Source organism: Empidonax traillii, unplaced genomic scaffold, assembly GCF_003031625.1.
Source record: "Empidonax traillii isolate 1590-97213 ecotype Southwest subspecies unplaced genomic scaffold, ASM303162v1 scaffold86:size2944007, whole genome shotgun sequence".
Classification (NCBI taxonomy): domain Eukaryota; kingdom Metazoa; phylum Chordata; class Aves; order Passeriformes; family Tyrannidae; genus Empidonax; species Empidonax traillii.
Genome location: NW_020955279.1, coordinates 1947704 through 1962418, shown reverse-complemented (window position 1 = coordinate 1962418; position 14715 = coordinate 1947704). Strand labels below are relative to the sequence as shown.

General features: G+C 42.0%; 1 protein-coding gene across 3 annotated transcripts in view; it reads right to left on the bottom strand.

The window, feature by feature from the left end:
• Window positions 1-929: 929 nt before the first annotated feature.
• The window catches only part of ZNF217 (zinc finger protein 217), a 27888-nt gene continuing 14102 nt past the window's right edge, over window positions 930-14715 (bottom strand). For 2 of the 3 annotated variants that reach the window (XM_027881277.1, XM_027881279.1), the window contains exons 3-7: window positions 12370-13523; window positions 10161-10286; window positions 7764-9356; window positions 4190-4314; window positions 930-2857 (exon numbers count right to left, since the gene is read on the bottom strand). In XM_027881277.1, the coding sequence (XP_027737078.1) occupies window positions 4205-4314; window positions 7764-9356; window positions 10161-10286; window positions 12370-13523 (2983 nt within the window). In that variant the 3' untranslated portion in view covers window positions 930-2857; window positions 4190-4204. Of the gene's footprint in view, window positions 2858-4189; window positions 4315-7763; window positions 9357-10160; window positions 10287-12369; window positions 14176-14715 lie in introns of those variants that run through there. The other variant, XM_027881278.1, reaches the window with a different exon arrangement.

Here is a 14715-nt window from a genome sequence, read left to right as displayed (position 1 = left end):
CTGGTCTGAACATCTACAGATTTCACTACACTATTTCAGTTATGCCTTCCATCCCCTCAGACAGTGCTCCAGGCCCTCGGATTCTGAGTATGGAGGCACCAAACAGAACCTGCCCTGCAGGCTGTCAAGGAAACAGAACCACACTGGGTCAGGCTGGAAGGGCCCACAGGGGGTCACCTGGTCCCACCTCCTGCTCCAGCAGGGCCATCCCAGAGCACCTGGCACAGGATTGTGTCCAGCTGGTTCTGGAACATCCCCAGGCAGGAGACTCCACACCCTCTCTCCACACTCAACATACCTGCATTAAATTATCAATTGTTTTTGAAACCAACTCTGAGGTGTCACCAAAAAAAACAAATAGATATAAACACACACATGGTCCCTTGATAATGTTATTACCACCAAAAATGCATCCAATAACTCAATTTCCTTTCTGAAGGAAAATAACCAAAAGAGAAGAGACCAAAGGTTTCTTCATTATTTTAAGTTTTCCTCACAGATGGATTTTCTGGGGAGTGACTCAGTATTCTCACATAACAACTGAACATGGCATGAATTTGGTTTGGGTTATTGGCAGCTTCTCCCTCTCCCCCCTCCCCAGAGCAGGCATGACAAAAGGTCCAATGAATATAAAATTCCAGGCAACTCCTTTTGAGCCTCAAAAGCAAGACACAGAAACCAGTTTTGCAAAACACCAAGTCTATATTTACAACCACATGTAATAATATACTCAACTAAAGTGAAATACATCATAAATTAAATGAGTATTGTGTGCCTACTGCTTGACGACTTCCGGTTCCAACAATTAAAATAGAACAAAATGGAATGAAATAAATACATTAAAAAAAAAAAATCAACAATTTGTACCTCTATATATGCACTGTTATTTCCAAAGACATACAAAACCAGTAGTATCCCAATAGTTAATACTGATGGGCAAAGTGTGTTCTGAAGCACAGGGTGGTGCTGCCCTGGAATAGAGTCTTCAGGTCTGTTTTTCCATTCCAACCCCAAAGATACCAACCAAAACAATTAAAAAAAAAAAAAAAAAGCCTTGAAAAACTGTACCAGCATGAAGGGAGATTAAAAACAAACAAGCCTTAGGTCTGTTTGCTGAAACATGTTAAAACCCAGCCCTGCACAGAGGAACAACCCCGGACACCCCCTGGCACAGGCAGGACGGGGACAGCCACGGATTCTATAAACTCATGGAGAGATCAGGCAAAAAAATAGATCAACCATTTTCCAAGTGAATTCATCTTCAAAAAATAGGCTATAAAAGTGCAAAACTAGGAAAACAAAAATCTAGATTATGTACATATGGCTCAGCTTATGAACAGGAAAACAGGTCAATAGTGTACAATTTCCTGATACACAGCACTTCATTCCATTGCCAGTTCACAGAGACAGTAAAAATAGGTCCCATATCCAGGAACTAAGACAGACAACTGGAACATCTCAAGTTGCATAATGAAAAAACAAAGAGTTTCTAGGTTTTTGCTATTTTACATTTGCTGTACGAGGGAAGAGAGCAAAATGAACAGTGCAAAATATTTCTTTTTTTTGTTTTGTTTTGTTTTACTAAAATATATGGAAGTCAAAGCCAGGTCCAGAAGGAATTAACTCTTAACTACAGGTTTCATGAGGAGAAACTAGGAAGGCAAGTCAAAATATGCAACAGTTCTGCTTTACTGGCTGGTAACTGGCCATCTTCCCTTTAAAAAATTAAACTGCATGTGCATTAGAAAAAACTCTTGTTGTCTTCACAAAAAAATAAAAGGAGATATTCTCCCATTTACAGGTTATTTCTCACTCATTTTAAACACCCAGTAGATGCTAAAACTTGACATCAAGAAGCTTCCAAGCACAGTCAAGAAGGCTCCACCAGAGCCACATCCCTTTTGAAGTCTGGAGATCCCATATTCATATTGCAAGTCTTGTTTGTGACTTTACAGCTTGGACAAAGGTGCAAAGTAGTTTTTTCTCTAAATGTAACTGTGTGGAGCTTAGCACAGAACTAAACCTCTGCAGCACTCAGATCAGTATCCGTTCTCAAGTCAGTCCTAGGGATTTTCTGCTGCAAATTTTGGGAGAGATGTTTGAGAGGCTTCTCTGAAGAACAAGCAACCAATGCCAAGAGAATAATCCAACCACACTTCAGGAAATCCAAATGTCAAGTATTGCCTCATCCTTGCATTTAAAAACATGCTGGAAACAAGCCCAGAGGGGACCAGAGCCCTCCAGCACGTCGTGGTCCTCTCACACACAAGGCAGATCAGCACAAGGTCAGCACCGTTGCTTTAATGTTCACAACATTTAGAAACTGGACAGTTTCAGACAGTTTATTTGTAAGTTGTTTATAAAAAAACCAAACCAACAAAAAAACCCTAACATAGTTCAACAGGAAAAAAAAAAAAAAACAAACAAAAAAACAACCAGATGAGAAACTTTCACTTTTATGAAAAAGGAGCATTAAGCCAACAGGATTTCATCTTCACTATTTACAGGTTACCTGAGGTGCAACGATATATATTCTTTCAAAGAGAAACTCTTCAGCAGCGCTCAAGTATGTAAAAATATAGTTCCTACCTAATATTTGGTCAATTCGTTCTAATGAAAAATACTCAAGAAGTCAATGTCAAGATATACATTCTCCACACACCTTCATAACCCAATTGTTTAGACTACTTTTTATGGCTATTTGGTACAAAATGTTAAAAGAACCAATATTATAAAACTGTAGTGTTTCTATATACAGTACAATCACAGCTTAGTTCAGTAGCTTTCACCATTTTCTCTTCCTCAGGGGATGAACTGCAGACATAACTCCATAAAACATGCACTTGTGTCCTTGGACCTGGGGGGGAAAGAGGGGAGAAAAAATAAGTTTGGGGCACATAATTATAAAACAGCACAGAACATTTTTTTTCAAGGAGTAGTTTTAAAATATAAAGGGAATTTTTTCCACACTCTTGTTCAGTGTATTTAGGAACTGGTATTGCCATATAAGGTCTGTATATTTAATTTTCCAAATAAAAGCTGGCAATCAAGTCTACTTTGGAAGATACTCAGCCCCAAGTAGAGCTACAGGCATGAAATTGAGTTAACTTAAAACGCCACAGCTGGACACAAATGTGCTTAGTAGGGACAATAAATGCAGTAAGATTAGAACAACATCAAAAAATAAAGCAAAGTACTTTAAAAGCTGTCAACTAGATGTCAGATAGTTCTGTGCCCAAGACATGTGAAATCTTTCCATAAAATAGTGTGTGCTGGTCCAGGTGCTTCAGCATCCCAGACACAGCTCCTTACATTTGAATGAGGAAAATTATCTGTAGCTCTGGGTTAGAAAGAGGCCCACAGATACATTTATTTATGCTCTTACAGAGCACTTGTCTCCTGAGCAGGGGAGGGTGCTGGGTGAGCAGGGGGCTTGGTGAGCTCTCAGCCACAGCACTGAGGAGCTGCAGCACAGGAATTCACAGCACCAGGATAAAGCTTCTCATTGACCTCTTCCCCTAAGGGGCTACACCCACCCCTCTGTCAAACAGAGGGAAAACGACTTGGAATAACCTGTCCAGTACAAAGAGAAACTGTGCAGGGGCTGCCAGGACACCCTCACCTCTCCACAAAACAATCCCCTACAGAGCCGTGTTTGGGGCCATGCTCAGGTCCCAGCAGGGGTGAAATGAGCAGTGTCTGCACTCTCAGGAAGGATTAACCTACATTTTCAGGAAGGACCAACCCATAACCTCCCAGAGCACTCAGCAACTGTGATCACAGGCACTTCCTCTCATTTCTAATTCTCCACAAAATGTTCCCCCATCCCCAAGGACTGACTTAACTTTGACATTCTGACTTAACTTTGACTTTACCTTACTGACAGACTTTGCCTGAACACTTCCCACCAGTATTATATCTAATAAATATATTTATCTTGTTTCAGCCCTCCCATTTCTTTCCAAAAAGCAGCATCTACGCACTTATTACACAAACCATTACCACTGTTCAAAGCAACTAATGCTGCTACACCAGCACTTGGTTGAATTTATAAGAAGGGGGGAGTTTGTGTCTTTTCAGCTGTTGTGGTTCAGACTTTCAAAACCTCTCATCAAGCTGTGCAGCACCTTTGACGCCACCAGTACACAAATAAGATTTGAGCAACAATGAGTTCAAAAGGTTTGTTTACCATTTCTTGAAGGATTTAATTCTTCTTGTCGCTGGGCCTGAAGTGTGAGTTCCCCACGAAGGGCTCGTAACTCCTCTTCTGCAGGAGGCTGCTGGGTAAGTGTTGGTAAGACACTGATCTCTTCCCTGGGAAAAAAAAAATAATTTAAGAGGAATTAGAATGATTTCCTGCTAATCTCAGGTCTACATCAGCATCCAAGCTCCCAAAATATCACAGATGCCTCAACAAATCATCTCACCATCAGGCCTCAAGACATAGATATTCCTAGTCCTGATTAATGGTTATATGGAATTCACTGTCCAGAACAAATGCAAGGAGAATGAAAAGCATTAATTTAACAGCTTTGTGCTAAGCTTTATAAACATAATGTCCATCTCCAGATTTCATTCATTTTATTTGCAAGAGAGAAATTTCTTTGCTTAAGTCGTCACACAGCAGAGGCCTCACCTAAGGAGGTGTAAGTGCTGCAGGACATTCTAGATCCAGTGCATGTATTGGTTTGAAAACTCAATTTTTGAATGAGTATTTGAGAGAAAAACTGGAGATACTTCATTGTTGCCATCATGGATTATATGGCACTTGTGACACTTTAAAGAGTGTTAATATACATTTTCTTGAAGTCCTTTGTTAAGCAATTTTCAGGCCAGTTATACAGGTAGTTTCATGTTTATCTGAGACCATTAATTCAGATTTATATATGTGAAATCAATGCCTGTTCCATATTAAGTCTTACTACCTCAAGCAAGCAGTCAAAAACACTTCATAAAATTAAGGAAAAAAGTCCCAAATCATTACTCCCACAGGATACAAAAAGCCCCACTACCATCCATATTCCATGAGAGCTTTAAATGCAGCATTGGAATTAAAAAAAAAAAAAAAACACCACACCAGCAAGCTTTAATTAAATTAAAATGGCAAAGCTAAATTAATATTTCAACAGAATCTAGGAAGCCATTGGAGTGTGTCACGAGCAATTGTCATTTAATTTGCAGCCTCTGCCAAGTCAATCAGCCAACAGGTTATCCTTGATAACATGTTGCCATTGCAAAAGGCAGCTAATTTGAAAATAACACAAAGTGAGTGGTTTCAGAATGTTTCTGTCTCTTCAGGGCAACACGGGATGGCAGAGCTTACAAGCAATAAGGGAAGGCATCGTGCCTTAATCAAGTTTGCCAAGTGGAACATATTCTCATGACAACTTGATCCAGCATTTAACATGCAACATAACGTGTTCACGGGACCTAAATAATGTTGCCACGAGGCACAGGGGCCCTTGGAAAAGGGGCTTGACATCATGTTTTATAATATCACCAGAGTTCAACAAAAAGAGTGCAGAAAGCTGCAGGTCTGCACCTGCAGTGCTTTGCATGTGGTGTCTGACACAACACAGCTCTGAGGAGCTGAAACAGTTGTACTTCGGCTTTTTAACCAAAAATAAAGAGAATTTGCAGGAACTTTTAGCTGCAGTCTCCACCCATATTAAAACTCTAACACTGAGAGGTTTGCTGGCTGCTTCTCTATAGCCTCTCAACAACTATTCAGGTCTGGGTTGAGTTCTTCAAGGCAGAATGGCTGGAAAACTAAGAAATTAACCTCACAAACCTACTTTTCTGTATCTTTATTATTTATATTTTTACTGTTTATGTTTTATTTATATTTAGTTTATTTACATCTTATTGGATAGGGGGTTTTATTGAAGTTGCTAAGAAACCCTATAGAGGGGGGCTTGCTTCACAAGGCTTTCCAAGGTGGGTAACAGCCATAAAAAGTTGCTTTCCTTGCTCCCTGTAACCAACAATGAAATCTTTCTTTCCAGGACAACACCACCTGTCAAATTAGTTGCAGGCACAGTTTTGAGAGCTTTAAGTAACAAGGAACAGTGGAGAGTTCTGGACTCCAGGGTTGTTCTCCAGGCTTGAACCAAAGAGGAGGCAGAAGAGCCATGGAGGTTTCTCGGGCAGACAGGTGGAGCTTCCAAAAGGAGAACAATGTGGATTCCAGTGAAGTCATTGTTTAAAAATAGCGTGGCATGAACTGCTCCTTCAGCAGCCTCGAATGGCTGGGCCTGCTGACACAGAAGGGAGCATCTCCCATCCCCACACACACTGCTGGAACCCTCTGATTCATCCTCTCTCCTCACCAGGAACCAAAGGACAGCAGCACCATTTGTCCTCCTGGCCACTCCTGGGCACTCTGGGCATAACCCAGAGCCCAGTTTGCACCCTCACAGCAGCTGCTGGTGCAGCTCAGGGCACACAGACAATGCTCTTCACAAAATCAGCCAGTAACTCCACAACCTCCTCAGTGAGCCAGCTGGGATGTTGGCTTTCCCTCATCCACTCCCCACTCAGCCTGGAAACACAACTGGGACACTTTCCCTCACCCTTCCAGAACCCACTGGGCAAGCCTGGATATTTATTTATATATCTGATATATTTTTGAAGCCCTCAACTTTAAAACAAGCAAACAAAAACCAGAACAGAGTTAGCAAATGTATTTTTTTGCCCCGTAACTAAATGTAGATTTAGTATTTCGCAGTTTGCTCTGACCTCAAGTAACACACCCCTGGCTTGTTACGAGCCCAGACTACTTCAGAAGAGTAACTTTACTGCTTCCAGAGAATGGGAGTATTCACAGTTCAGGAACAGACTTTAAGACTACACAGCACACACACACACACTATTCATTTTTATAGTAGGATCTTCATTTCAAAATTCTAAGTCCTGTATTTGTAGCTAAGTCCATGCTGACCTCAGCTCCAAGTCATAAATACCACCTTCTACAAACAGTCAGACAACTGCTTAAATATCACCCAGCACCTTTTCATCTTGGCCTCCTGCTAAGTTTTGAAAATGCTGACCGAGAACAAAACACAAAAAGCATGTATTTCATAAAAGTACCAAAGTTTTCCCAATACATCACAAATCATTTATCTCTGCTAGACCCAGGATTTTCCACAGAGCATTACTACACCATAATTACAACAGCAGAAACCTGTAGTCCTGATTTAACAAAGTATTCTCTTCCTGCTAAAAACTAAACATTAAAAAAACCCACTGAAGAACAGAAGTATAAGATTTAAATCATAGTTTTATGATCTGCAATACATCCTTTTCTGCTATTGAAGGGAACGATTGTCCACGACAGCTTTTGCTTTTTTTTTCTTTTTTTTTTTTTTTTATAAGAAGTTATATTAATATTCCAGATGGTCCAAGACTTCTGCTATATAAAGCAGAAAGGCTCATTCCATATCCTGGATTAGTCAACATGTCTGGAGTGCTCTGATGAGCAAACAATACATGTTTGCTATCAGAGCCCCATGGCAGGGGGGAGGAGGGAACCTGAGGAACTTCAAATCCCTCTTTAAAATTCAGCCCTCCCTTGCCTAATTCCCCAAGCCAGGAGTTTGCTGCACCTGGATTTTAAATTTAAAATCCAAGCACTGGCTGGACTTAGTGAAACACCGAGTACAGCTTTATTTTCTGTGCTTCAAGGTGGGAACAAACCCATTTCTATTCCATTCCCCTCCCTCTGCACCCGTGCAGGACACTGAAGGAGGAAGGGGATGCTGTACCTTCTCCTGTAGAGCTGGGCACTTGGCCATTGCTGGATCCACAGGAACCGTACAGTGATCCAGAGCCATATGGCTCGTAGGGTTTGAGAGCAGTCAATGCATTGGGAGGATCAGCATCATCTGAATTCAGAAGCCCTTGTTTGGTTGGCAAAGCAGAGGGTGCAGGTTTGGTGCGAGGGTATTCCTGAGGTAGCAGATTTGCATATCTGTTTGCAACACGAAATCTGCTCATTTCGTATCTCCTGTAATTGGCCATGGCAGAGTCCACGTGGTCAACAGCCACCAGGGTGGGTTTCATTCGTTTGGAAGAGGGTTCACCATAGTCTAGGTTTACATTGCTCCCAGATTTACTACAAAGATAGTCCCTTCCTCGATGACAAGCCCAGGTGGGTTCATTTAGGTGAGAGTCAAGAACCCCGTTCATGCTGCTGCTTATCAGACCAGACTGAGTCACTGGGGCACCCAGAGCTTTTATCTTAGATTCAGACCTTTTCACTCTGTCCAGCACTGGAGAGATGCTGGGACTGGAGTGCACTTCTTGCTGAGGTTGTCTGTAGTTATTTGCCTGAGCTCCAACATTACTTGGCTGTTTATGAAACTTGAGGTTACTGGGGGCTGTGCTGCTCGACTCCGTCGCTGAGAAGAGAGGGGCTTTGTTCTGTGCAGGGGGACATGGTTTAGTTTTCCCTGTTTGCAATGGTTTCTGCTGTGTAGATGGGGAAGCCTTGTTTTTACTGGAATGAGAAGGCAGAGGAGGCACATCTTTGCCCAGCAGAGCTGGAGGACACCCTGTGCGCCGGGCCTTGGCCACGGCCTTGGTTCTGTAGCCGTTCTTGTTAACGGTGTCAGGGTTGTACTTGTGCATCAGCCTCTGGTGCATCATTAGGACCTCGGGGTAAAAAGTCCTGTAAGTACAGAAGGGGCAGGTGCTGGGTGCTATCAGGCCTCTAGTTGCAACCACCGAACATTCTTGTGAAGTCTTGCTGGATAAGTCCAAGGGCTGCTCGTGACAGCCCGCGACAGGTTTGTGTTTGTAGTTCTCAGTGCACTCCTGCACATCATTCACATTTTTTCCACCAATAAAAGCACAGATATACTGGACATCATCTTCCTCTGATGCCACAGAAACCTTTCTCTCTCTTTTATGAGGAACATTAAGCTGAGCTTCCTTTGTCTCCTTCTCAGCCTTTAGTTTTTCCACATAAGCAGTGGGCACGTTCTCGGGTATTTGACCGGAATTGTTACAAACAGAACCTTTGTTCGACTCCCTGGAATTGGTTTTGATTTTCAAAAAGACTGTGCTGCCTATTGCATTGCTCAAGGACAGAACTTCCTTTTGCTGCTTGGCAGGTGGGCAGCTCTCAGCATCTTTGGCACCATCAAAAAGCCTCTTCAGGTTTTTGGTTTCTTGAGCACCATCAGCAGCCAGTGAAAGCACCGTCTCCTGACTCCGTAATGACACTTTGCTGTCACTTTTCGTGTCTGCTGCACTGTCACCATGCCTGTCCTTGTGATGTCTCTCTAAGTGATACCTCAGTGAAGTTTTCTGTGCTGCTGCATACTCACAGAATTCACATTTGTACGGTTTTTCACCTGAAACACAGTTATATCAGTCAATAAGTATGACACGATTTGAACACAATAAAACACGCAGGAATAACGGAGACTCTAAAACAGTAAACCAGATTTTTCTCTCCCCCCCTGCAGCCCCAAGCCCATCTAAATAGTTTAAACAACATCTTACTGCTTTGACTAACTACAGTGACATCTTCTGGCTGCAGTGGAGATGTTTCCCACACTTGGCCAGGGATGGAGATGGGAGCTGACAACATGTTTGGCAGAGATAAGCAAGAAGTGTAGCCGTGGGTCAACCCCAACAACTTGTAGTCCTATATCGTACCACAAGTGTGCTACTCAACAACACAAATGGCACAGCTCACCTATAAATAGAGCTGCTTCCCCAGAAACAGGGACATGCAGAAGTAGGAGACTTTGCCTGGCCACAGAAAACAAGAAGTTGAGTTGAAAAGCAGTCTCAGCTTTTCACAGGGAGCAGCAGCTGGCAGACAAACAAGCGAATACTTGGGGAAATATTTTGAAAAATTAAAACCAAACCCAAAACCTGTTGCTACACTGCTAAAAGCAGAAAAAATTCAAGTTTTAAAACATATTTTGTTTTTAACAATATTTGATGCAATGAGTCCTATTCAAAAACTTTTATCCTAGCTAAATAATTCACTTTAAGAAATTTTAATTGCAATTATAAAATTTTTTTAGCACTGGAGAAAACCTTGTTCTTAATATCAATAGTTTTAAAGGTAACTTCTGATTTTCATTTCTAAAAAAGTGGGTTCAGCAGACTTCCTTCCCTTCCCACGAAGGTGAAGCCCCCATTACCTGTATGAGTTCTGAGATGAATATTGAGGTAATAATTGGAGCGAAAATACTTTCCACAGTAGCTGCATTCTCTGGAGGTTCCAAGGGTTTTAACTTTTGTTCTTTCCAAACTATCTTCATTTTTGTCTTTGGGAGAAAAACACAGGTATATTATTAAGAGCAAATGCAAATGTGTAATCTTGTTTAAAACAATAACTATTTTAATTGGGTTTTAAGAAAAAAACCACAGAATTATGAACTGCTGTGCTGTCAAATCCTATAGTCTACAAGTATCTTTTGTTCTCATCTCAGAGCACAAGAGCTAAAATGTTAGAAGTTTAAAAGTTCTATCTGTGCCCAGAAGCTGTGGCTTGTGACTGAAATGAAGGAGCCCAGAGAACAAACAAGATGCAAAACCACAGCTCAAAGAAGAAAAAAAGTTCTCTTTACTGAGCTACAGGAACTTGATGGAGAACGGCCCATCTCAAAAACTCATCACACAGGTTATAAACTGCACTATTTATTACTAAAGGGAGTGCTTGAGTTAGTGTGAGAATCACGATTCTGAATAAAAATGTGCTCTGTGCACAGTGGCCAAACACAAGGAGGTGTTTTGGGGAAGAAGGGCAAACAAATAGATGGAAATTTTTAATTAAACCCTATAGTAATTTATTTCTGTGCTAATCAGTGGTGTATCTGTATACAGCATCCTTAGATTTGATGAGCAATCTTTCCCTAGAAGCATTAATGCTAAAGCTTGGAGAAATAGGGAGAGGGAAGTGGACCCATGTATTCCAGGAACAAATCCAGGGATGGCCAAGTGGTTCCACTCGAGTGCAGCTGCAGCAGGTGCCACAGGAGGGCGGCAGGGACAGGGAAATGGGAGAGAAGAGCTTTCCCAGCATCACACAGCAACGAAACTGTGCTGGCAGGTTCAATAATAACAGAGACAACTTCAGCTAAACACCCAAGTCCAACTGGAAACCAGGAGAAGGAAGGAGACCTTTGGCTTGACTAAGACTGCAGATACTTAACAGATGGAGGTTAACACAGTTCTTGGAGGTTCCTACGTGTTGGAAAGGTTCTCTAGTGGAAGTGCTCCTTTGTTTGGCTCAGCTCTGGCTAAGCCAGGCTGTAGCCATGTTAAACAAACACATCATGTCTCAATAGCTGTGACTCAGCACCTCACACCGAAATCTGCTGTGCTTTAGGATAAGACGCTGAGAAACAAAACAAGCACGTTAACATTAGGTAATAATTCCATTCCTTTGTTACTGGAGGCAAAATAAAGGGCTGCACATTACCAGAAATGGAAAAGTCAGCCCTGTGTGTGTGCCAGGACATTCTGTACGTCGTGTCTTTCCTTGAGATTATGCAAGTGTCTGTTCTTTAAATGCCGACTCGGAGCATGTCACACACAGGAATGTGAGATTAGCTGCAAGACTCTTTGCTATTCCTTTCTGTCCCCAGACAGGCAATCTTTTTCAATTAAGGAATCATTCAGTATCACTTGCTTTTCCAAGACACTGTGACATGCAGAATTAATCCTGGGTAATGTACAGATGGAGCCTATCCACTCTGTCAGCAACCCTTCAAGGAGGACTTAAATATATACCTTACACACATGTCCACATATTAACAGCCTGCATGTCCTTGCACAACGGATTTAAACTTGCTGGCTCTGACATTTAGGCTTTCAAGTTACTTCAGTTCAAAACAAACACAAAACTTGCAGTTTGACAGAAAAGGTCTTAAATTATTCTTTACTCCTCAGGGTCTTAAAAACGGCTGGAATCAAGTGCTGAGCATTTTCTGCCCTTATAAGATGCAAGGGGGGGAAAGAGTGGAACTGCAATAATTTCTTCAGAAATACTCTGGGTAAATAAGTAGATATGCAACACTCCAAAGCACCCAGTAAAGAGAGAGAGAAGGGGTGAGTAAACAGAGACTTTTCCTACACTGATTGTTATCAAAGCTATTACAGTGATACCAGTAACTCATAACTGCAAGAAGGCCCAACACAACTCCAAAGACCTCAAAATGGCAGCATCCAACCCTTTTTTCTCTTTTCCCTTTCCCCCACCATAACACTTCCTATATAGTTTTTTTTAACATTTCCTACCAAGTTTTGACAAGGTAACAAAGACACAATGCATTCTTTGGCTCTAAGGAGTTCCCAAGCAATTCAGCAACAGCTACTTCAGACTCAAGTGCTCCAAACTCTCCTCACCTAAATGAATTGTTTCCGAGAGCCCATCTTCAGATCCATCTTCGGAGCCTCCTTCCATTCGCTCTCCCGCTCCGTTTTCCTCCAGGTTTGCGATTATATCAGCACAGAACGTCCTGGAAGCAGCTGAGGTCTCTCCATCAGCCCTCCTGTCTCTCTTGTGCACCCTGGAATGAAGCACTAGCTGGTGGTATGTTCTGAAGGCTTTCCCACACTCAGAGCAGTGTGTTGGTTTCTCTTTGTTCTGGGACGATTTGGGATCCATCTCCATAGAAGGCACTTCACCACCTGGATGTTTCAATTTGTCTTGGGTTAAGTTACCATTCCCTGCGTAACTGCTGTTTTTATTTACTTTTGACTTCCCTGTAGTTTCAGCCTGGCTACCTTTATTTGCATTCCAAATTTCACAGAGTTCTTCTTTATCAGAAGATGACTCATCGTTGTCTGTACTTCCTTCTTGCCCTGGTTCTTTCACTTGGCCGTGGCCAACTGCAATCTTCCCTTTGGTAGCCAGCTGCCATGCTTGGTATGTGGTGAAAGGATCCAGCTCAGCAATCCATTTGGCAGGTTTCTGCAGTTTGTCCTTATCTGGAACTGAATTTGGTCTCAAGTTCAAGAACTGGAAAAATTCCTGGTGTTGAGATGTTTCTTCTGCATTCACTTCAGCAGTCACTTGGGGGCTTTCACCGTTGGCTACTGATTCTTTGGTGTGCACTTTGCTGTGCTCAATTAGAGTCTCTTTATTGTGAAATAGGAAACCACAAACCATACAAATTTTGTAAGGTGATGTTACATTTTCAGTTACATGCTCCTGCACCACCTCATTTATTGTTACGGGGCCTTCAGAACCTTGTTGGTGCTTGTTCCTAGAGCCAGGCTTTCCAGTGTGCGTCCTCATGTGATTTTTGAGGAACCAGGGCTCTTTGAATCTTCGCCCACAAACATTACACCAGTACGTGAAAGAGTCTTTATGCTTTTTCATGTGCGCCTCAATGTCAAAAGCTTTATCAAACGTCTGCCCACAAACTTTACAGCTGAGTTCTTCGCTGTCCTGCTCATTGTTTGGGGAGGGCAGGTTGGTTCTCACCTGACACTTATCCAGAGGGCTGAGATACTCTGCCTCGACCCTCAGGACAGCCGGCTCACACAGCGTGGGCCTGTGCTGGGTCAGAACGTGCTTCCCAAGCTCCTCGGGGTGTTTGAAGGTCTCGTCACAGAACATGCAGTCCAGGGGCATGCAGCCCTCAGCCTGCATGAGGAACTTCTCCTGCAAGCTTTTGTAGGAGATGGTGTTTGTCCCTTTTATCGTCATCGAGGCGTCACTGTTGTCCATCTGTGTCCCCACAGTACTGGCTATTCCATCTGGCCCTTCCATGTATGCCAGGAGGGGCTGGGTGGGCATGATTCCTCCCTTCTGTTCCCTCTTACATGTCTCACTGGAAGGCTGCAGTTCTTTGGGGGTGCTCACTGATCACAATAAGGACACTTATAGAGTTCTCCAACATGTGCTTACAAGTCTTCTGAGTTGGAAAACCTCTGCCAGGAAAAGGGTTGTTTGTGGTTTTTTTTTTCCACGAGCAAAAAAATTATTCTCTTTCAGCTTTATGTGCTTTCACACATCATTGTGAGTGCATCCGTGGGTCCACTCAGTGACGGAATGAGGTTTTTTTTATTGAGTTGTTTCTTCAGATTTTTCAAGTCTACAGATACAGTCAGCTGCACTTAGTTTTGTTGTACAAACATTTCAAATAGTTGCATTGGTCAAAAGACACTCAAGGCCAAGTTCAGTGCCACAAAGAACTCCAGCACCTGGAAAAGAGAAGAGTCGGTCAGACTTTTCCAAAGAGAAGGACTGTGTCCCAGATAATGAAAACAGGAGGGCTGAGAACTAGCAAGTGCTTTTGAACACAGAAGGCATATTTTAAAGAGTCAAAGAGAGACAGCTGAAAAAGGCACTATGGTCACTTTTCTACCTTCCACACTTGAAATAGTTTGGTCTGGACCATCCCTCTGTTCCAAGAGCAGGGTTTCTGTGTCTGCTACAGAACAGCAACACTTTGTCTCTTCTAAACCTGCTCCTATGCTGTTATATAAAGCTGCTGAAACCATATTTCAATACACTCCTCAATTCTCAACAAGCAAACATTGCAAGCCCAAGTAACCTTTCCTTGAACCAGTGAAACCACAGTAAAACTTCAGTTGTTTGTCCTCTAAAGGCTGTTGAGCAAAGGACTTTTTTTTTTTTTTTTTTTTTTTTTTTTTTTTTTTTTTTTTTTTTTTTTTTTTTTTTTTTTTTTTTTTTTTTTTTTTTTTTTTTTTTTTTTTTTTTTTTTTTTTTTTTTTTTTTTT